The sequence below is a fragment of the Camarhynchus parvulus genome, chromosome 24 (genome assembly GCF_901933205.1).
Source record: "Camarhynchus parvulus chromosome 24, STF_HiC, whole genome shotgun sequence".
Lineage (NCBI taxonomy): Eukaryota > Metazoa > Chordata > Aves > Passeriformes > Thraupidae > Camarhynchus > Camarhynchus parvulus.
The window spans coordinates 175,082-195,948 of record NC_044594.1 but is presented as its reverse complement, the minus strand read 5'-3'; the positions used below and the strand labels follow the sequence as shown (position 1 = coordinate 195,948).

Sequence of the window (20,867 nt, the reverse complement as noted above, 5' to 3'; positions counted from 1 at the left end):
GGGAGGATGGATTGTAGGAGAATAGAGATAGTACTGAAGGTAATCTTACTCCTGGGGAGTTGCAGCTGTACTAATTACCAAAATGTAGGAACAGCCCTGCCCTTAATAGGGCACAGCTGTGTCCAGTAAGGATGGATGTTATAAAAGAGTGGGTTAGGAGAGCTGGAGTTTGTTGGCTGTGCTGCGAGGAAGAAGGGTCAGGCGGTCATGTAGAAGAAAGAAAAAAGGAGTCAGTGTTGCAAGAAGCTGCCCGTGGGAACTCACAGAGAGAAGGCATGTAAGTTTTACAGTAAGATAACAAACTAACGGTGACAGTCAGTTTCCATCCACCATGGATTTGTGCCAAGCACCGACACCAACAACTGGTGGCCCGTACAGGGATGGATCCCGACAAGTACACGTAGGGCACCATGCAGGGGGATGGAACCACAGTATTGCACAGCAAGGGATCCTTGCTGGCAACCAGAAAGAGGAAAGTGATCAACGCCTGCTTTGGAAAGGTGAGGTTCACCCCACCCCTTTACAAGCTAACAAAGGGCTGGGAGATGGGTTCATGCCAGTGGTTGGATCCAAGATCCATCAGACCCATCCTGTGGCATGGTCCCCAGGACGTTGTCAGTGGGAGTTGCAGATGTTCCTTGCTGAGCTGAAGCTCTGGCCTGCAGGTGAGAAATCGTCATTTTCATACGAGAGCATTTTGAGGAGCAACTCTGCATTGTGCAGTCTTGTGAGGGGTCTGGAGCTTGTGTCTGTGCTGTAATGTCTGGAGGCACGTGCTGATGCTGGGGTCAGTGCTTGAGCTGCAGCAGTGGTCAGGTCTGTGTATGCCTCAGCAGCCCTTGGAGCTGGCTGGCCTCGGGGAGTGCTGGCTGCCGTAGGCAGGGCTGCACGCCCTCCCCGACCTGAGCACATGGCGAGCATCCACCAGTCTGTGGAGACCTGAGGCGTGATGCCGGCAGGGCCGTGTCTGGAGCACAGCTGTGCTGCAGTGGGGCAGGAGCACTTCTCCGGAGCGATGAAATCAACGGGTGTGGCCAGGATTCCTCAGCTCCCGGCGGAGCTGTCTGGTGGCTGATTTATGGTGGTGTTATTGCCAGGACCATGGCGTTGTCCCAGCAACCGCAATGCAGCCCCCACCATCCCTCGCCTGGGTGGGATGGGGCTGGCTGGGTCTCCACCACTCAGCTGTCAGCCCCAGACCGGGAGGCAGAGGCCAGGAACAGGCTCCTCACTTGCCTCTGGCTTCGTGCAGGAGGCAGGCTCCACCTTCCCAGCGGAAGGGCCAGTTGTTTACTAGGGCAGAGGGTGTGGGAAGGGGTGAGCGCACCCTGAGTGCCTTAGCAGATGGGGAGCAAGCAGGCAGCCAAGTTGGCTGGAGGCTGCGATGCTCTGCTGTGAGCACCCTTAGCTCGGCCACTCAGGCTTCCTCTGTGACTCATCCAGCCAGCCACAAGTGGGGATGAGAGGCCGTGCAAGGGGATGCCATGCGCCTGTCTCTGCCATGCTGTTGCTTCATCCCAGCATGGCTGGTGCTGCATGGCGTGGCCTGCCAGTCTGTGCTCCTGTGAGCACAGTCCGAATGTCCCTGCCCTGGCCGTGACACACAGTGCAGTTCTGGGGCCAGCTGGTACCCGCTGTGGGGTGAGTCAGGATGTGCTGTGCCCAGCTTGGTTCTGGGTGGGCAACAGCAGGTCAGGCAGGAGTGGACCCCCCAAGCACCCCTGCCCTTGTGGGCTTGGGGCAGGCAAGCAGATTGCAGCCCGTGGGCAGCGGGATGCAGGGGGGAACACGCTGGGGCAGTGTGTCTGTGTGCAGCCGGCTCTGCGTCGGTGAGGCTGGGCATCCTCCCAGGTGAGGCTTTTGGCCGTGCCAGGTGAAGAAAGGGGCTTTTGTCTTCCAGGAGGTCGGGGCTGAGTAGGCAGCCCTGCGCGGGGTGCACGAGGGCCATGGGCTGTTCGGCGGTAACTGAGCCCGACCCCTTGGCATTTGCTGCCTCCACCGCTTCCCACGGCGGGAACAAGCGGCGCGTTCTGCAGGCGGCGGCGGGAGAAGAAAGGCCGCCTTGTCCGTCCGAGCAGTGGGGCGCCGGCTGGGGCGGCCGCGCTCCCGCCCCGCATTCCTCCAGCGGAGCGGCTGGAGAGGGGCTGCGTCCCCAGCAGCACGGGCTGGGCTGGCGCGGGCGTCCCCTGGGTGCTGACGAGACAGGTGAGGGGCTCTGTTGGAGGGCAGTGTTGCGGGACTGGGGGCATTGGGAAGTGATGGGATGCCAGGGTCACCCTCCAGCTCATGGGCAGGCAGGGCTGCTTATGGAGTAGGGGGTGTTGGGTGGAGAGTTTGGGCAGCAGGCAGCAGAATCGGAGACGATCCCCCAGGTGGCCGGGATGGGGGTCCTCCATGGTTCTCACCAGGTCTCACCAGTACAACCATGCTGGGAAGGAGTTAACACCGGCACAAGATCCCACCCTGGCCCCGCTCCCTTCCTCTGCGGCAGCCTGGCCCCTCCTGGCTTTTCCTCCTTCCTGAGCGTTGTGGCGGGACGTAGGTGTAAGTGAGGGGCAGGGGCTTGGCAGGGCCGCGGGGTCTCCAGATGCTGGGAAGTGCGGCACCCCAGTGGCCGGGGAACATGGGCACCCTGCCGCGGAGGGTCCCGCTCGGCACCAGGACCAGGCGGCAGGTAAGGGAGAGCAGGGATCCTGCCTCGGCAGCCGGTGAGCACTCGGGAACTGCTCTGGGGGCACCTTATCTCTAGGCCCCCCCTTGCCCCAGCTGAGCTGTCCCCATTCCACGCGGTGTGGCTGTAGTCCCCACGGAGCCCTTGCTGTGGGGCCAGTCCTGCTGTTGCAGGAGGCGCCCGGGTTTCATCCAGGTCCTGGATCCCATGCCTGGTGTTTTCCAGCGTTTCATTTTTTCCAGAGTGTGTAATAGCCGCTCGCTCGCCCCCGCAGCTGAGCCCGGTGCTGGACGAGCGGGGGGGTCCCTCCAGGGGCTGGCTGGACGGGCGGCGATGCTGGCGAGAGCCGAGCCCGGGGCTCCTCCTGGCGGCCCCGGCACTGGCGTCTCCTAACGGGGATGGAGCACTATCCCATCTACACTGCCCGGGAAGGGTTAAGCCCAGTCAGCTAGTCCAGGGCGGAAGGGAGGGACGTAGGGAGCAGCAGACGGTAAATTTAGATCCTCGGAGCATCCCGACATGGCGTGAGTGCCGGGTGACGGAAATTGTTCCTCCTCGAGTTGCCTCCCACTCACGCAGAGAATGTGTGGCAGCATGGCTGTTCCATGGGTGGTGGCCCTGCCTGCTGGCCACATGGGCAACGGTTTGAAACACTTGGCCTGAGCACTATGAGCTGCTGCTGGACTGTGGGAGCACAGGCATGTGCCTGGTGCCAGAGCTGGGCACTGGTGGCATGGACAGGGGTGCCCAGGTGTACCACACTCGGCAGGCAGGTGTTGCTGGGGACAGCCAGGACCTGTGCTTGTGTGAGCTTTTCCAATGACAGCCATTGGGGTCTGGCTGCCCACAGTTCTTGGCATTTAAAGCATGCATTTCCAACACCATGCCCCCAAAACTGAGTGCATGTGTAGTTTTCCTTCCTGGACTGTCTCTTGTCCTGACGCCTGGCACGTGCATGGGTCTTCTCGGGTGGATGGGGATGTGTGCCTAGATAGGATACATGCCTTGGCAGGCAGGGATGCTCACTGGCTTCAGGCAGCTGCTGACATGATGAAGACAGGAGCTCGGGATGGCAAATACTGGTTTGGAATGGGTAGGGTTTGTGCTCAGGCTGCTGTCCAGGATGTGCAGGAAAAATACATCAAGGCCATGCCCAGCGTGGTCACTCGTTCTGCCATTCTGTTTCTTCTGGCAGCCCGTGTCCGGTACCATCCGACGCCTCCAGGAAGGCACCATGGAGGCATCTGGCAGGACCCCCATCAGCCCAACCCACAGAGTCCAGGCTGTCATCCAGGTGAGCACACAGGACCTCTGCTCTGTGGGAACAGGGGAACCTGGCTGGGAGTCCCTCTGTAGCCAGCCGCACCACCGGGGCTGCCCTCCAGCCTCTCCCCAGTCTCAGCCAATCCTATTATGGGATCCTCAGCAAAGCCCATTGAGCTAAGCGGCTGGCAGCTGGGATCCTCTTAGATGCAGCCCAAGCCCCATGGATCTCCAGCTCCCCTCAGCTTGCCTCAGCTTCCCCGGATAGGTAGCACAGGCAGGAGAGCCCTCCTTTCCTGCATCTTGCTGCTGGACAGTCCTGCTGGCATGTGTCTGGCATTGATCCTAGCTATGTGACTGTTTCGGAGCAGCTCAGCCAGGTGGGCAGTGCAGAGGACTGGGCTGCAGCTGCAGGAGCTGTGAGCATCCCTCCTTCTCCTACAGAACAGTCCCCTGGACCTAATTGACACGGGCAAGGGGCTGAAAGTGCAGACAGAGAAGCCACATTTGGTGAGCCTGGGCAGCGGTCGGCTCAGCACTGCTGTCACACTCCTGCCCCTGGAGGAAGGTGAGTGCCGGGGGTCTCCAGGGGTACGCTGGTGACAAAGACACTGAGATATCCTCTCTGCTGGCAGGGAGGACCACCATTGGCACGGCTGGGACAGACATCGTCCTGCAGGGTGCCGGGCTGGCGCCCCAGCACTGCTACATCGAGAATGTGCGAGGGACACTCACCCTGCACCCCTGTGGCAACGCCTGTGCCGTTGACGGCGTGCCGCTGCAGCGGCCCACGCACCTCACCCAAGGTAGGAGCTGTGCTCACCGGAGCCTTTGCCTGTGGAGTTGTGCCGTTGAGTATTGGGGTGTTTGAGGAGCCATCCTGTAACTGCATATCCCAGCTAGCATCCTTCTGGCCTCTATGCTCTGCGGTGGGAACCTGCCGGGTTCTGGCAGCGTTTGGGAGCTGGCTTTGCTGCGTGTGTCAAGTGAGGTGGGAAGGGAGAGACCCGGGTGGGCTTTGAAGGACAGCAGAGATGCTGAGCCAACTTTGGGAAGGGATATGACAGAGGAAAACACCTCGGGTGTCCTCCCGGATGGTTGCCGGGACACGGCTGGTCTGCCTGCGTGGCTACCGAGCTCGGACCCGGCCGGCCCCCAGGGCCGCTCCCAGAGAGAGTGGACAAAGCCGCAGGCCCTTCCCACGCGATCCCCGCCCCTGCCCAGCTCCCGTGTCGCTTCCCGGGGAGGACCCTCGGGCGGGGCGGGCGAGGCCCGGCCCCCCGCCCCTCCCCGGGGGCGGTGCGGCGCTGCCCGGGCGGTGGCGGCGGCGGCGGTGACGGTGTCGAGGTGAGTGCGGTGCTGCGGCCACGCGTGTCCGCGCCGGGCGGGGCTCGCTCCCGTTCCTCCGGGGTCACGAAGCCGGAACGCGCCGCAGGCGGTGGCGCTGCGGTCCCCCGCGCCTGCCCCCGTGGCTCCGGGAAGGGGGGACCCACCGGCGTGGGCGCTGCCCCGCGGGGACAATGGGAGCCACGTGGCCGCGGGGAAGGCTCCGGCGCGACGCCCGCGGGGTGCTGGGGTCTCCCCGGTGCCACAGCAGGCGACGAGGGCCGTGGCAGGCTGCGGGGTGCGGGCACGGCTCAGCCGAGCCGCCCATCCTCCTGTCCCCGGGGGCAGGCAGGGACATGACAGAGCAGGGACAGCATCTGTGCAGGGCCCCAGCGGAATGGACTGCGGGGCTGTCAGGCCGACGCTCGTGGTGCAGTTTGGTGTTTATTCGCTTTGCCGGGGCGACCTGTGGCTCCACTGATGCCGGCACAGGGGAAGGAAGGCGCAGGGCAGTGATGCATCTCTCCAGGACAGCCGCTGCCAGGCTGGGCGTCGGCACTGCTCCCTGGCAGGCGGGATGCCCTCGTTGGGCCGGGGTGAGCAGGACTCCGTCCCGCCCTAGCGCTCAGACAGGGGAACCAGGCCCCCGGACGGCGACAGCAGTTAGTCTGTAGTGCCTCTCGCTCTTCTTGCTGAGAACTGGGCTGACGGGTGCTCCAAAAAACACGTCCCCTCCGGCGAGGGATTTTCAGCAGCGGCTGTTGGTATGGAGCGAGCCTCTCCCCAGAGCCCTGGCAGGCGCTTCAAAGTGGGGTGTGTCGGCAGCAGCCCGCCTCCTCGCCGCCCGATGCTCCCCGCTGCCAGCCCATGCCTCCCCAGCACCGCGGGCAGCAGGTGAACCACAGCGAGCGCCCGCGGCTCCGCTCCCCTTCCCTTCCTCAGGTGCCTTCCTCCTGGGGGCTGCTCGGCAGCCTTGCCCCGGGAGGGCTGCTGCTTAGGGCCAAGAAGAGACGCTTTGCAAGCAGGGACAGGAGCTGTCTTGTCTGCAGCTGGCAGCCACGCAAGGCCTGGAGTGCCGCCAGCTCCCCCGCGGCCCCCGGCGGGGACCCCAGCTGTGCCTGCCCTGGGATGCGCTGCCGGCAGCTGCTGTGCTGACCTGGATTTCAGCCTCCCCTAAGCCTCTGCTGACAGCAGGAGCCCGCTCCCTTCCCGAGGGCACATCTTGGGGCGAGCAATGCCCGACTGCCTCCCTGCACTCTCTGTAACCACTCTGATATTGCCGGCTAGCGGCTGAACCCTCTCTCCTCTCTCCCAAGGGTGCACCATCTGCCTGGGCCAGGCCACCTTCCTCCGCTTCAACCACCCTGCTGAGGCCAAGTGGATTAAGAGCATGATCCCCGCAGGGGGCAGGAACCCATCGGCTCTCTATGGGCTACCAGCAAGTAGGTGACCCCCTCTTGTCCCTGGTGGGGCAGGGCAGATGCTGAAGTGCTCCCTGACCCATCAGCGTTCCCAGTGCCCAATGCTCTCCCAGCCCTGCCCTGTTGCACTCAGGCTCACAGCTGGCTGTGCTGTGCCATCCATCAGCTCAGCATGGTATGGCAGCTGCACTGGTATTTGTTAATGATTAATATCCCCTCAAAGAGGTTGACTGTGGGGGCACTGAGGCATCTCTTTCACTTCTGCCCAGCCTGGCCGTGACAGAGCCATCGCCCATCGGAGCCCCCCCATTGCTCGGAGGCGGGTGTTTATGTGCTAGAGTGGCTGTGCTGGGGCTGTGAAGGCCATTCTTCTGGCTGCTGCCCTTCATCTCATGAGCTTATCTTGCTGTGTCTGCCTGTCTGTGGGGCAGTGGGCTAGGTGCCAGTACTGTGCCTGGTTCCCGGGGATGTCCAAATCTCCAGCACTGATCCCTGTGCTGGTAGCCCTTATCCCTGCCCCAACCAGCACGCCCTGGCACAGGGAGAGGAGCTTGGCTGCCTTCCCATGCCACGTGTGTGTTGGGAAGGCAGCGTGCCTGCAGCTGGGGACGGGAGGAGGGACACCGGGAGGTGCTGTAGCCGAGGAGCATCATGCAACCACCACCATCCGTGGGCCCTGCGTGCTCACTCTCTGCCACACAGGATGGGGTGGGATCACACTGACAGGGCTGTGGCACATCTTCCCAGGATGAAGGCAGTGCCAGCTGCCGTGGGGAGCTGCTGGGTGCCAGGGGGTGACGCAGCCCGGGTGGCACGCTGTCCTGGCTGGGCTCCACGCTGCTGCCATTCGCTGGTCCCCTGAGTGACAGGCACATCGGTGCTGCGCAGGGAGCACGGGGCAGCCCAGGCAGGGGCACCCTGGCCGGGGGAGGCTGCGGGCGACCTGGTGGTGGGTCCGGACATGCTGCAGGTCATCAGCTTTTGGCTATTGCATCTCTGGCCCCTTGCTGGGAAGCCAGTGTGCAGGGGGCAAGTGGTGGGTGCCAGTGGGGGCCGAGGGCAGCTGCTCTCCAGGGAGTGGAGCAGGGAGCTTCGACGCAGGGAGGGTGGCTGTGCTCTCAGGTTTCTGTCTCCTGGGTGATGGGACTAGCAGGATTCCAGCCTCCTCCCTGTCCCGGCTGGAGTGGGAAAGGGGGCAGCAGGGTGCAGGCAGGTCGGGGTGCAGGCAGGTCGGGGTGCAGCAGAGCTGCTACCCAGCTCTGACTCTGCAAGGTGTAAGAATGATGCTAGGCTGCCCCGTAGGACCCAGCCCAGGCAGGGGCTGCAGCGCAGTCACACCACCCTGATGCCTTCTCCTTTGTTTCCCTGCAGAATCCGAGGCCCTGGTGAATGGTGGCCACCAGCTGTCGGAGCGTGGGTGTCACAGCCACAGCTCCCTTGTCAGCTCCATCGAGAAGGACCTGCAGGACATCATGGACTCACTGGTGCTGGAGGAGTCTGCATCCCCTGGCATCCAGAGGCCGTCTGCCTGCGGCCGATCCCCCCTCTCCCCTGTGGTGAATGGGGGTGGCCGCTGCCTCCTGTCCCCTCCACCCAGCCCTGGGGCCGCCTCAGGGGGCTCCAGCTATGAGAACTTCTCTCCCCTCTCCTCCCCGGCCAGCAGCAGTAGCTACACCAGCCCCTCACTCAGCAGCCAAGAGCAAGGCCCAGCTGTGCCGCCCCCTCTCCCACTGCGCTCCTCCAGCTACAACCACACTGTCCAGCCCCCCGCTCTGCCTGCTGGGGGTTCTGGTGAGCCCTGGCCAGCTGAGAGGCTCGGGGACCACCGAGGGGGCAGCCCCCGGCTGACGCCCAGGGTGGCGCCGCGGCCCCGGGTGGCCCTGCAGGAGCGGCCCCCCAGTCCCTTCCGGGAGCCACGGGACTCTCTGGCCCCCGGCCGGCAGCCCACCAGCAGGGCAGCCCCAGAGGCCCGGCTGCAGCCCCCTGAGAGCCCACGGGTTGCCCGGAGGAACCTTGAGAGCATGCGGGAGCTGCCTCCCCTGAGTCCCTCCTTGTCACGCCGGGCTGCCAGCCCCCGGCTGGCCCCTGACACCCCCTCCCCGCAGCCCCGGCTGGGCAGGGAGGTGCCTGGCAGTCCCCGTGCCAGGCGCAAGGGCCCGGAGGAGTCGAAAGGTGCTGGGGGTCCTTCACCCCCGCTGCTGTCAGAGAACCCCACGCGCCGTCCCAGTTTCAGTACTTGCCTGAGCCCCACATACGGGCTGGGCTCCCCGGCTGTGCCCTCACCCCGGCAGAGCCCCCGCACTCCCAGGAAGCCTTTGGGGGACCCACGGCTGCCAGCGGGCTCACGGGAGCGCAAGAACAGCATCACTGAGATCAGTGACAACGAGGATGAACTGCTGGAGTACCATCGGCGGCAGCGGCAGGAGCGAGTTCGGGAGCAAGAGATGGAGCGCCTGGTGAGCCTTGGGGCTGGGAGGGGACACGTTTGAGTGTGGGACACCCTCTTAGCAAATAGCTGTTGTTTGCTGCTTTGAAACCTGGCCTTTGCCTCTTGGGGATTCGACACAGCTGCCAGGCTGCCGGCTTATCCAGGGGGATTATGGCCAGGAGCAGCCATCGGTGCTCAGTAGCTCTCTGGGAATACAAAGCCCCCGGGTTACAGCAGCCTGTGGAAGCTGGTGGGGCTGGCATGGCCCCAGGGCTGCTGGCCAGAATGGTGGTGCCCCTTGCAAAACTCTCCACATCTTGTCCATCCTTGCCAGGGCCCATCTGTTGATGGTGGTGCCATGGCTCTGTGGATATTGCATCTATATTTAGGGCTGATGGAGTTTTTATGGGACTGGCATCTGCCTGGATGAGGTTTGCCGTGTCTCTGGCAGTCCTGCAGGCCGGGCTCAGCCGCCAGGGCTGTGTTTGCTCAGCCCTGACTCACGCCTGGCGCAGGCAGCCTGAGTCACTGCCTGGAAATAGCGGCGGCGCTCGGCAGCCGGCACTGCTGCCTGCCATTAGTCTGTCTCCAGCTCCAGCACGTCGCGTGCCTGCCTCTGCTGTGGGGTCGCGCTGGCTGCATCGTGCTTTGTAATATTGCCTGCCCATCCCAGCGTGCGGGGCCATATTCTGGTGGCCACCATTGGCACAGGGCTCTGTCTGCTCCTGCCACAGCACGTGCTGGATGGGGACCATTCTTTCTTACAGGAGCGGCAGCGCCTGGAGACCATCCTGAACCTCTGTGCCGAGTACACCAAGACAGACGGCACTGAGCCCGGTGACGTGCACAGGCTCCTGGCTGGTGACACGGATGCTGGCCAGTGGGTGCCCAGGGGTGCCGTGCCTCTGGGCCACGCTGTCGAAGAGCTGCAGCAGAGGGAGAGCGTGGAGAGATCGGATGAGGAGAACCTGAAGGAGGAGTGCAGCAGCACTGAGAGTACCCACCACGAGGTAAGGGGACGTCCATGCTATTCTGTTACCATGCCATGCTGCACTGTGCCATGCCAATCAGCCTCTTCCACAGCACGAGAAGCTGACAGGCCCCCGGGCAAAGGAGGCACAGCGGCTGGAGGAGGAGCGTGCCGGTGTCCTCGGACGCCTGGACCAGCTGAAGGGTCGTGTCAAGGAGCTGGAGCAGCAGCTGCAGGAGACATCGCGAGAGGTGAGAGCTCAGGGGACACTGCTGGGTCCCCAGCTGCTTGCTGCCCTCACCAGTCAGCACAGATCCAGCAGGAGCAGCAATCCTGATACTGCTTTGTCTGTGCAGGCAGAGATGGAGCGGGCGCTGCTGCAGGGTGAGCGGGAGTCAGAGGTGGTGCGGCTGCGGCAGGAGCAGGAGGCAGCGCAGCAGCTGCAGGAGAAGCTCTCCAGCCTGGATGCCAGCATCCGCAAGGAGCGGGACAAGGTGAGCCCAGTCACAGGTTCCCACTGTCACCAGCTGTGCCATACCCTCCCTGACACTCACAGCCCGTGCTGCAATGCCCCATGCTGCAGCCTTCCCCTGCGGACACGTTCTCCACACCCTGGGCTCCACAGAGGCTTTGGGGAGCAGCCTCTGTGGTTTGCGTTGTGGGGGGATCTGTCTGTCTGTCTGCCTGGGCTTGGTCAAACAGCCCTGCTGGAGGAGAGCACAGCCAATGCTCAGGAAGCATTTCAGCCTGTTGCTCTGGCAGGGAAACTGGTGTGAGGCTTTCCAGCTGGCTGCTGCCTGCGGTGGGCAGTGCCGGAGCAGAGGCCTTGGCTCTCCCCATTACCTGTCCTCGCTGGGGAACTGTGTCTTGCAGCAAGTCACCTCACTCTGCTGTGCCTTCATGAGTGATGGCAGCTGTTGCTGTAGTGTTTGGCTTGCTGGTGGTGGCTGGAAAACCACTGCAGTGTTTATCTTGGTGGTTTTAGGAGGGGGTCCTGGCCCCCTTTGCCCGATGTTGCCTGTAGTGCAGTTACTGCCTGAAGGCGCCCGTGGTGCTGCCTGTGTGGGATGTTTGTCCCAGCTGCTGGTTGCTGGCTGTCCCTCAGCCTTGCAGACAGTGTGGCATGGCCTTGTTGACAGGAAAGCTGCTGGGATCTGGTCCCTGCTGCCTGAGGCCATTGTCCCTGTGCAGCCTATGCCAAGGTCCCACCAGCAGCTCTGTGCCACCCTCATGTGGCCTCAGCGTCCCCTGGGGTCTGGCCTGCCCCATGGCTGTGGCTGTGGTCGCCAGGGCTGTTGGGGTGCCTGTGGCCTGGCAGAGTTGGTGCCTCCCAGTGATGCTCCTACAGCATTTGGGGATTTTGTTCTGGTTTTGGTCTTGCAGCCCTTTGTAGGCATCTTCTGTAGCCAGGGACTGCCTCATGCAGAGCCAGGAGAGGAGCGCAGGGGAAGCCCTCTCCCCGCCTCTCTGCTGACCTAACCACCCCCTTTCCTAACCTATCTGCACTACTCACATTAACAGTGCCTGCTCTGAACTCTGCCATCACCTCTGACATCTCTGCACATCTAGGAGCCCCCAGGCAATCCGCAGCTCCTCTCTTGGGGCATCTGCCTGTACCGGCCTTGCCTCCCTGCCAGCATGTCCCCTCATAGCCCTTTTCATGATGTCCCATATCTGTGTGGAGCACAGGGTTCCTTGCAGCAAGCGTTTCTCAATGCCAAGCCCCCAATATGGTGACACCAACCCTGTGGCTAGTTCCCCTATGCCAGTCCCATGTTGCTGGCCCCATTTTACTGCTCCTGTGGCCAGGCCCCTCATCCCAGCCCAGGAGTCGTGTCTGCTCTGCTGCTGGCTCATCACAGCCTGAGCATCTCTTGCTGGACCACAGCCTCCTGTTTTCACTGCTGCCCTCTCCTTCTAATGGATGAGGGTGGTCCATGACCTCAGGCTGCATTCAGGACCTGCAGTCCCTAACTGGTAGCAGTTAACAAAGCCAGTTAGTGGTTATTGTGATGCAGCTGTGTGCAGGATTGGGATGACTTGAACCACACTATCAGCGTTGATCTTTTTGCTGCCTGCAAGTTTGTTCTTGGAAACACAAAGCTGAGGTCAGGGGTTGGCTGTAACTCCTCTAACACTGCTCAGCCAGCTCCTGTGTCTCTTGGTCTCTGGATCCCCCTGTAGCTGCCATGATGCTCCTTCTCCTGAGCCCCCTCTGTCTCCAGCTGAGCCCCTCTCTAACTCACAGCTTCTGCATGGCGCCCATTTGAGAAGTGTGTCTTCTTTCTTTTTTTTTTTCCTTTTTCTTTTTCTTTTTTTTTTTTTTTTGTTTTGTGTTGTTCTCCCCTAATTCAGGAAAGGGCAAAGGTTGATGCTGAAAGGAAGGAGCTAGAGCAACTCCAGGCGCTTTACCATGAGTCGAAGAGCCACCTTGCTAAGTGCCCCGAGTCAATGCGGGAGCAATTGCAGGAGCAGATGCGAAGGGTCAGTGTCTCCCCCCACCCCTCCCGGACCATGGCCCACCTCCCTCCGCTCCAGCTTAGGCCAGCTCTTCCCTGCCAGCCGGGCTGCACTGGGAGCGTCGCGCCCGGGCTGGAGGCGGCTGGCACCGGGCACCGCCGTCCTGGTAAGCTTGCCACTCGCCCGGGGCGCAGGAGAGCTCGGCAGAGCTCCTCGGGACCCGCTCGGCACAGCTCCTCGGGACGGGCAGGGCACCAGCATGGACCCTGTCCTGCAAGGAGGGCAGGCTGGGGAGCCCTGGGGGCTGCTGCATCCTCATCTGGCTGCCTCCAGCTATTTCCTTAGAATGTTCATTTACACAGTGATGTTGATACATGTTACTGCTAGTCCTCAGCATTTTTTCCTATTACCTGGTATTTTCTGGAAGTGGTTGACTTTCCCCAGCCCATGGCTAGTGCCTGCTCAGATAAACCCACATTGCCACAGCCTGCTCCAGCCAGGCACTCACATTCTGGATGAGGGTCTGGTGTAGAGTGGGCAGGGGGCTGCTGGAGCAGTGTCTGCGTGTGGGAGCCCTCAGGAGCCACCGCATCAGTGCTGTGTCACTGGCTGCCCGTCTCATGGAGCAGGGTGAAACACGTCCCCGTGGGGTGCATGGCACACTGGCTGCCAGGGTGGCACTGGCAGGCCTGAGCTGAGTGCTGCCACGTGCTGCCGGTGCATGAAGGCTGGAAGGACACACGGGAGTTTGTCCAGCATGGTGCTTGTCTGTTGGGGCTTTGCCACCTGCAGGCTTGGTGACGCAGTGTTGCTGTTGGTGGTTACGCTGGTGTTTTGTTACCTGTTGGGGCACGGCTTTAGCCCATGTGCGGTTCAGCAGGGGCAGCTGGTCTCTGAGGGCTGGTGAAGCCCCTGGCTGTGGCAGGCTCATCTCGTGGGGGTGACTGCTCTGTCCTGGCCAGTTCTGGGTGCCTCCATTGCCTTCTTCTGCCTGCAGACACTCCTGTCAGAATCTCTTGTGTTTCTGATGCCCAGCAGAAGGCAAAACTGCCTGCCTGCCACACCAGGCACAGGGGACAGGCTTGGCCACCAGCTCTTGTTCCCGGCCAGCACCAGTAGGACGTGGAGGCATGGCAGGAGGCTTTGCTGTGGGAGACCTGCCTGCAGGATGCGGAGGTGCCCATCCAGTGAGTCTGATCCACTCACAGTGCTCTCGTTTGTTCAAAGGAGGCAGAGGCACTGGAGACGGAGGCCAAGCTGTTTGAGGACCTGGAGTTCCAGCAGCTGGAGCGAGAGAGCCACCTGGAAGAGGAGCGGGAGGCGCGAGGCCAGCAGCTGCTGCAGAGCCGGGCCGAGTGCCACCGCAGCATCGCCCGCAGGAAGGTGGGCATGGCAGGGGGAGCTCCATGGGGCTGTGCCCCTGGGCCAGGCTGCATCCCAGGGCCCACCAGCAGCCAGCTCATCTCTGCTGCCACTCCCCAGGAGCGGGTGGCTGCCCTGGATGCCCAGGCTGCCCAGATCCGGCTGCAGAGTGCGCAGGAGGCCGAGCGCCTGGCCAGGGAGCGCAGCAGTGTCCTGCAGCTCCTGCAGAAGGTAATGCCCTGACTGTGTGCTCCTGGGGGGGCTGGAGGCAGGGGACCAGATCGTGCCAGCTCTTGACAGGTTGCTGGCAGGCAGGGAGAGCTGCCATGGGGTGCCAGTAGCCATCAGCTGCCTCTGACCTGTCCCCCCCTGTGCAGGAGAAGGAGAAGCTCGTGTCTCTGGAGAGGCGATACCAGCTTGTCACAGGTGGCAGGAGCTTCCCAAAAATGTCGTCAGCTCTCCGAGAGGTAAGTTGGTAGAGAGGAGGCTGTGGTCCTTAGAGCTGCTCTCTCTCCTAAGCTGCAGCCATCAGTGAGGATGAGCCTTGTGCACCGCCAGCTTTACTCTGCAGCAGTTCCTGTGTTCCCAAGTGCCTTCTGACCAGAGCCAGGTGCTTCCACCTGCTCAAAGTCTCTCTATGGGCTGCAGAGGTTGGGAGGGAGGAAGGGGAAATGCAACAGAGCAGCACAGGGGGACAGGAATGATTAGGGTCCCATCGTTGCTGGAGAGCAAGTGTGGGGATGTCTTGGTGCTGGTCCAGGGGACTTTTAGGTGGGAGTGAGTTGCCCCATTACCTTGCTCGTGGCTCTGAATGGGGAGCCACAACCATGATGCCCTCAGGGGCTGTGGTACTGCCTGACCTGCTGCTGGTAAGAGGCACAAGACGGCAGAGTCCCCTCGTGCCTGCCTGCAGTGGGACTCCTGCTGCTGCCACCTTGCTGTCTCTGCCCACCTTGCCTACGTGACCTTTACCCTTCAACAGGAGACCCTCCACATCTCAGAACCTTATGAGCTGTTGGAGGGACCTAAGCCCCTGAGCCCCCTGCCAGCAGCAGCTGCCTCCTTAGCTTCTCCTGCCACCTACTCCTATCCCAAGGCACAAGAGGTAACTAACTAGAGGGACTAGCTGCATGTGCTTGCTCACTTACCCCTCCTTGGCCAAGACCCCTTTTGTGGCCTGATGTCACCCCCAGGCACAGGGCAGCCCCACAGCAGCATGGCTGGAGCATTTGTCATACAGATCTCTGGCAGCTGTGCTCATTAACACTCAGTCCCTGGTTCCAGGCGCTCTCCTGAGCCTGCTGGGCATCCCAGTTCCTGCCACTGCCCCCTGATTTAATCCTGGTGCAGTGGTTTCCCCCTTGCTCACTGCTTGCCATCTGGCTGGGCACCTCCTGACAGCATCCTGTAGGGTCCTGCTAGCATGGCTTTCCCAAAATAAGAGCAAGTCCCCAGCTTTAGCATGTTTGGTTCAGAAAGGATGAGGAAGTGGATTTTAAGCTGGCTCAGCACAGCTCGAGGTGCCTCACCCAGTGCTGCTGCACTAGGGAGGACTTGTGGCCCGTGGAAGATCCTGAGGCATCCCTGCCCCTTGTAGGCACTCAGCAAAGCTGCACTGAAGGCTGGAGCAAGATGGGTGCCAGCACACCCAGCCCAGCTTGAGCACCCCAAGGTGCTGCACACCGGGGACACCATGGGCAGCAGGGCTGGGGAGGCAGGGTTGGGGCAGGAATGCACAGGGAGGTTTGCTCCCGCTGTGCAGTCAGTGCCATGATGCCAGCACATGGGTCTAACTCTTGTCCTTCTCCCTTGCCATGGATTTCTAGGAGTACATGAGGCTGTCTGACGTTTTCAGGTTCTGCAGTAATGCACATGGCCCCAGCCTGGACACTAAAGCTTCTGCTGCTGCCCCTGCTGCCGCTCAGAGCTCTTTCTTGCTTGCTGTAGCTCCCACAGCCAACGAGGTACCTGCCCCAGAGCATGCTCGGGTTTGCTCCCTCGGGTTGCCTCCAGGCAGGGAGGCAGCTGCAGCCCCCCGTGTGCCCTGGGGCACGGAGCCACATCTCTCTGGGGTCAGGACACTTGTGTGGCTGCAGCTGAGTGGGGAGCAGAGGCTCCAGCTGCCCAGTCTCCTTGCTGGGGTGCACTTCTCGCCTGCTCTGGATGCAGTGGCAGGGCAGGAGCAGAGTGGGTGCCCAGCAGCGGGAGGGGCAGCCCTTTGTTTGTTGGCCACAGTCCTGGCTGCTTGTCAGGAGGGTGCAGAGCAGGCCTGACCCAGTGCCCAGCAGCAGGGTGGCTGCTGCACCGACTGCTTTTCCTCCCAGGACAATGAACCTTCCTGTGGGGGTTGGAGCTGCCTGCTCGTTCCTCTGTGCCTGCTTGCCCCAGCTCTTAACCTGGTTCAATCTGCTTCTCTCTGCCCAGTATGTGACCGTAGAGCAGCTCTCAGGTATCCTGGGCAGCCTCCACACCCCTGCTGCTTCCCTGCTGGGCTGTACCCCTCCAGCTCCTTCATCCTCAGGCTGTGCTCCTCCTCTTCCATCTCTCCCTTCTCCCTTCGTCTCTGCAGAGGTTGGTGCCCTGTTTCCCTCCTTTTGGCCCCTTGTACTCTCCCTGGGAGGTGATGGAGATGCACGGGAAGGGGTGAGCTGCAGATGGAGCTGAGCAGCAGCTCGGGCTCTTGACGCTCCACACACCCTTGGCTGTCCTGCCTGCTGCTCCACTGCCCCCAGGACAGGGGGTCTTTGTGCTTGATCAGTTCTCACGTTCTCTTGAACAGCAAACGGTTCCTACAGCTGCTGGGACTTAGCCAGGGAGTGCACAGGATCCCCAGGGGTCTGCATGTTAAGTTCTGGGGGAGTGGTGCAGGCATGGGCAGGAATGCTTCAGCCTCTTCTCTGTGCATCTGTCCTTCTTGCTGCATTTGTCCTTCATCCTTTCTCACGCAGCCTCTCTCTCCAGATGGAGCAGCAGCTGTTGGGAGGCCCTGTGTGTCTCCCGGCTCTTGATTTAGAGAAGTGGTACCAGGAGGTTATGGCTGGCTTTGAGACCTCCTCTTCCTCTGTCTCTCCTTCTTCTTCCCCTCCTCCACTTCCAGCTAAAGCTCACTCCTCTCACAAGGCTCTGCAGGTAATCCTGGCTCTCTGCTGCTGAGAGAGCCACTGGTTGTGCCAAAGTGGGGCAGTGTGGGGACGTTCCTGTGGACCCTGTACCCTGAGTGCTGCTGGGGCTCTGGTTGCCACAGCAGGCAGAGGCAGAGCTGTGGCCTAGGGTAGGCAGTCTCTGCCTCCTCTTGGGCTGCATCCCTTTGCCAGGATGGCACTGACACAGAGCAGGATCTGGGGAGCCGCCTGTCCAGGGGGACTTCTGCAGTTCCCCCATGTCTCTGTCATTCTGTGTCTCTGTGCTCAGGTCTATCGTGCAAAAGCAGAGGGTGCTGCTGGTGTCCTCACGCCTCGGATGAAGAGTGGGACCCCTTCGTCCTCGCAGCTCAACCTCTCCGTGCTGGAGCGCAGCCCCTCCCCCAAGGTATGGCTGCCCGGGGACCCAGGCACCCCGGCCACGGCTCACACCTGCCTGTGCCAGCCCCCATCCCCATCCTCGCAGCTGACCACCCACTGTCCTGCCCAGGGCCCCCCCAGCCCGGTGGGCAGCCTGTCCCGCAACCTGGTGGCCACACTGCAGGACATCGAGACCAAGCGACAGCTGGCCCTGCAGCAGAAGGGTGAGCTCTGGCTCTGTGTCCTGGCTCTGGGGGGTGGTGGGGCTTTGGGAGATGCTCTCCCTGCTGCCACTTGGGCAATGGAGAAGGGAGCCTGGCCGAGGGTGGCGACAGCAGCAATGCTCCAGCAGGATGCAGTGCCTCTCTCACAGTCTCTTGCTTTCCCCCCTCTCTTTCCTCCTGACCCCTCCACCTGACGGCCCATCTCCAGCAGAGCCCTTGCAGCCAGGCAACCTACCAGGTAGAGACGTGGGGTGACTTGGACTGCCTAGAGCAGCCCAGAGGCAGCAGCATGGCTGTTTGCTGGCACCTTCTGCCATATCTAAGAGGGGCATGACCATTCCAGGACCCCAGATGCATCTCAACATCTGCTAAGAGACAAGCCTGTGCAACCCTAGCGTGCTAATGCTTTGGCCTGCTTGTTCCTTACCAGCCTGGCGCACGTGCTCCCTGCTCCTGCCCAGACAGGCTGCAGTGCTTGCCAGAGAGTTGTGACAGGAGCTCCCACCTCTGCCCCTACCATGCCTTCATGGTTCCAGCCGTGCCTGTAGTGTCTTCTGCCTGTGCCACCCCTTCGCCCACCATGATGTGGCTCTGAATGTGGCACATTTAACTTGGCGTCGTCATCTTGCCATGGCACAGGTCGGCAGGTGATTGAGGAGCAGAAACGGCGGCTGGCAGAGCTGAAGCAAAAAGCGGCTGCCGAGGCGCAGTCCCAGTGGGAAGCCCTGCATGGGCAGCCCCCCTTCCCCACTGCCTTCCCCCGGCTTGTGCACCACTCCATCCTCCACCACAGCCGTCCTCATGGTGCCGGGCCCCGGGCTGAGGAGCTGGACCATGCATACGACACACTCAGCCTGGAGAGCTCAGACAGCATGGACACCAGCATCTCCATCGGCAACAACTCTGCGTGCTCGCCTGACAACATCTCCAGGTAATCCTGGGGCCAGCTCCTGTGGCCAGGGGACAGCCTGCTCTGCTGGTGTGCTGCTGGCTCAAGGTCCTTCCTGCTGGGGCAACAGCTGTGGCTGTTTTGCAGTGCCAGCGGGATGGAGACAGGGAAGATTGAGGAGATGGAGAAGATGCTGAAGGAAGCACACGAGGAGAAGTCGCGGTTGATGGAGTCCCGGGTGAGTGGGGGCACCAGCACCGTGGCTGGGTGGCAAGCAGGTCTCCAGTGCTTGGGGCTGAGTGCCTGTGTGTGCTGGCAGGAGCGGGAGATGGAGCTGCGCCAGCAGGCGCTGGAGGATGAGCGCTGGCGGCGGGAGCAGCTGGAACGCCGCCTGCAGGATGAGACCGCGCGGCGGCAGAAGCTGGTGGAGAAGGAGGTCAAACTGCGGGAGAAGCACTTCTCACAGGTGTGAGGCAGGCTGCCATCCCCCTCTCTCAGCCTGGATAGTGAGGCACACCCACCTTGCTGCTGCTGTCCCGCCTTGCAGCAGAGGGACGTGGCTCTTGTCAGTGGCCTTTGCAGGGCTGTGTTGCTTTTCCAGGCTCGTCCCCTGACACGGTACCTCCCCATCCGCAAGGAGGATTTCAACCTGCGGCTGCACATCGAGTCTTCGGGCCACAACGTTGACACCTGCTACCACATCATCCTGACAGAGAAGATGTGCAAGGGCTACCTGGTCAAGATGGGTGGGAAGATCAAATCTTGGAAGAAGCGCTGGTTCGTCTTTGACCGCATGAAGCGCACCCTCTCCTACTACGTGGGTGAGTCCCGATGCCAGCTTGTGTCCCCTTCCCATGCCACCACCCACGGTCCACAACAGTTCTCTCTCTTGGGCAGATAAACATGAGACGAAGCTGAAGGGTGTTATCTACTTCCAAGCCATTGAAGAGGTTTACTATGACCACCTCCGCAGTGCTGCCAAGGTGAGAGCTGGGTACTGCCCCTGCTGTGCTGTCTGCTGGCAGTGCCTGTCGGTGTCCCCGTTCTCCTGTCCTCTGTCATGCTGGTCGGGGGTAGCAGGGCAGTGTGTGCCAGGGATGCTCCTGGAATGGTCTGTGGCCCCTGATGGTGCCAGCCTCAGGGCACCAAGGGCAGGACTCCAGTGCTGGGCTTTGTGGGGGGACCAGGAGGGGATTGCTGCTGCTTAGAGGGGAACAGAGTGCTGATTTCCTCCTCTCCTCCAGAGCCCCAACCCTGCGCTCACTTTCTGTGTCAAGACCCACGACCGACTCTACTACATGGTGGCACCATCAGCCGAGGCCATGCGCATCTGGATGGACGTCATTGTCACCGGGGCAGAGGGCTATACCCAGTTCATGAACTGAGGGCGGTGCTGTGCATCCCCGATCCACCAGCTGCATGGACTTGCGAGCATCCCAAGCAGCAAGGAGCTCCTGAGGGACCACGGTCCCTGCTACTGCCTCCTGCCAAGGGCTATGCACACTGACGTCCTGGACCTGCGTTGGGCACAGCTGGGTGGTCCTGAGTGTTGCCTGTCCAGGCAAGGGAATAAGGGTTTTTTAATGCTGACTTTCTAGGAACAAACGTTATTGGAACAATATCAAAGTGCTGAAATGTAAAAAGCTGCCAAAGAGCTGCTGGGGCCCGAGCCCTGTGCCTTGAGGCTCATGCTGATTGTTGCTGCCATAGCGTTCCAGGGAAGGGGACGGTGAGACCCTCCTGCCCCGTGCGGCCAGGATGTCCCACTGTGGTAGACTCAGACCTCTTTTGTAAACCTTTTGTAATTTCGGAGCGTTGCCCCCCTGTGCTGGGGCCAGATGGGGGTTGTGGCGCTGACTGCCCGGTCATAAAGCATTTGTGAACCAGGCTCTCCCTTCTGCATGGCCTCTGCACTGGCAGCACAGTGCAGACGGACCGGGGTCTGCCCCGGGGCTGGGGGGCACCAGGCAGGGCTGGGAGGGAGCTGAAGGGCACGGCATCGAGCACCAGAGATCGCGGGCACCGCGGCACGGGGCAGGAGCCACCAGCGGGAAGCGACCGGAACATCGGCACGGGGAGAGACCAATGGAAGGGGCGGAACCCGAAAGACGAAGGGGTCTGGGGCCGCACCGGGCCCGGCTGAGTCCCCGCGAGCCGGGCCGAGCCGGAGCCGAGCCGAGCGAGGGCGGGACCAGGGCGGAGCATGGGGGCGTGGTCTCCAAAGGGGCGTGGCTCGGCGGAGGCCTGCCCGCGAGGCGCCTCTCGGCCGCCAGGGGGCGCGCGCGGTGTAGGCGGAGCGCACGTGGCTCGGCTGCCGGGAGGCGCGCGCAAGCGCACGCGCGATGCCAGCGCG

At 62.1% G+C, this 20,867-nt stretch overlaps 1 protein-coding gene across 6 annotated transcripts; it reads left to right on the top strand.

Moving 5' to 3' along the window:
* The first annotated feature begins 2,016 nt into the window (after positions 1–2,016).
* Positions 2,017–20,556, top strand: PHLDB1 (pleckstrin homology like domain family B member 1). 6 transcript variants are annotated; one of them, XM_030964829.1, is made up of 25 exons: positions 2,017–2,205; positions 3,867–3,965; positions 4,379–4,502; positions 4,570–4,740; positions 6,577–6,702; positions 8,053–9,137; positions 9,877–10,119; positions 10,193–10,330; positions 10,436–10,573; positions 12,435–12,563; positions 13,767–13,922; positions 14,022–14,132; positions 14,279–14,368; positions 14,884–15,006; positions 15,728–15,865; positions 16,326–16,472; positions 16,863–17,030; positions 17,313–17,429; positions 17,532–17,625; positions 18,265–18,556; positions 18,662–18,752; positions 18,834–18,980; positions 19,116–19,335; positions 19,412–19,497; positions 19,759–20,556. In XM_030964829.1, exons 2-25 carry the CDS (start codon positions 3,906–3,908, stop codon positions 19,897–19,899), a joined length of 4,335 nt encoding a protein of 1,444 aa, XP_030820689.1. In that variant the 5' UTR covers positions 2,017–2,205; positions 3,867–3,905; the 3' UTR covers positions 19,900–20,556. The 6 variants fall into 6 exon arrangements, with proteins under 6 accessions (XP_030820689.1, XP_030820690.1, XP_030820691.1 ...); XM_030964830.1 differs by lacking the exons at positions 2,017–2,205; positions 15,728–15,865 and adding an exon at positions 2,540–2,674 and having other exon boundaries at positions 19,759–20,555; XM_030964831.1 differs by lacking the exons at positions 2,017–2,205; positions 16,326–16,472; positions 16,863–17,030 and adding an exon at positions 2,540–2,674 and having other exon boundaries at positions 19,759–20,553.
* The last annotated feature ends 311 nt before the right edge of the window (positions 20,557–20,867 follow it).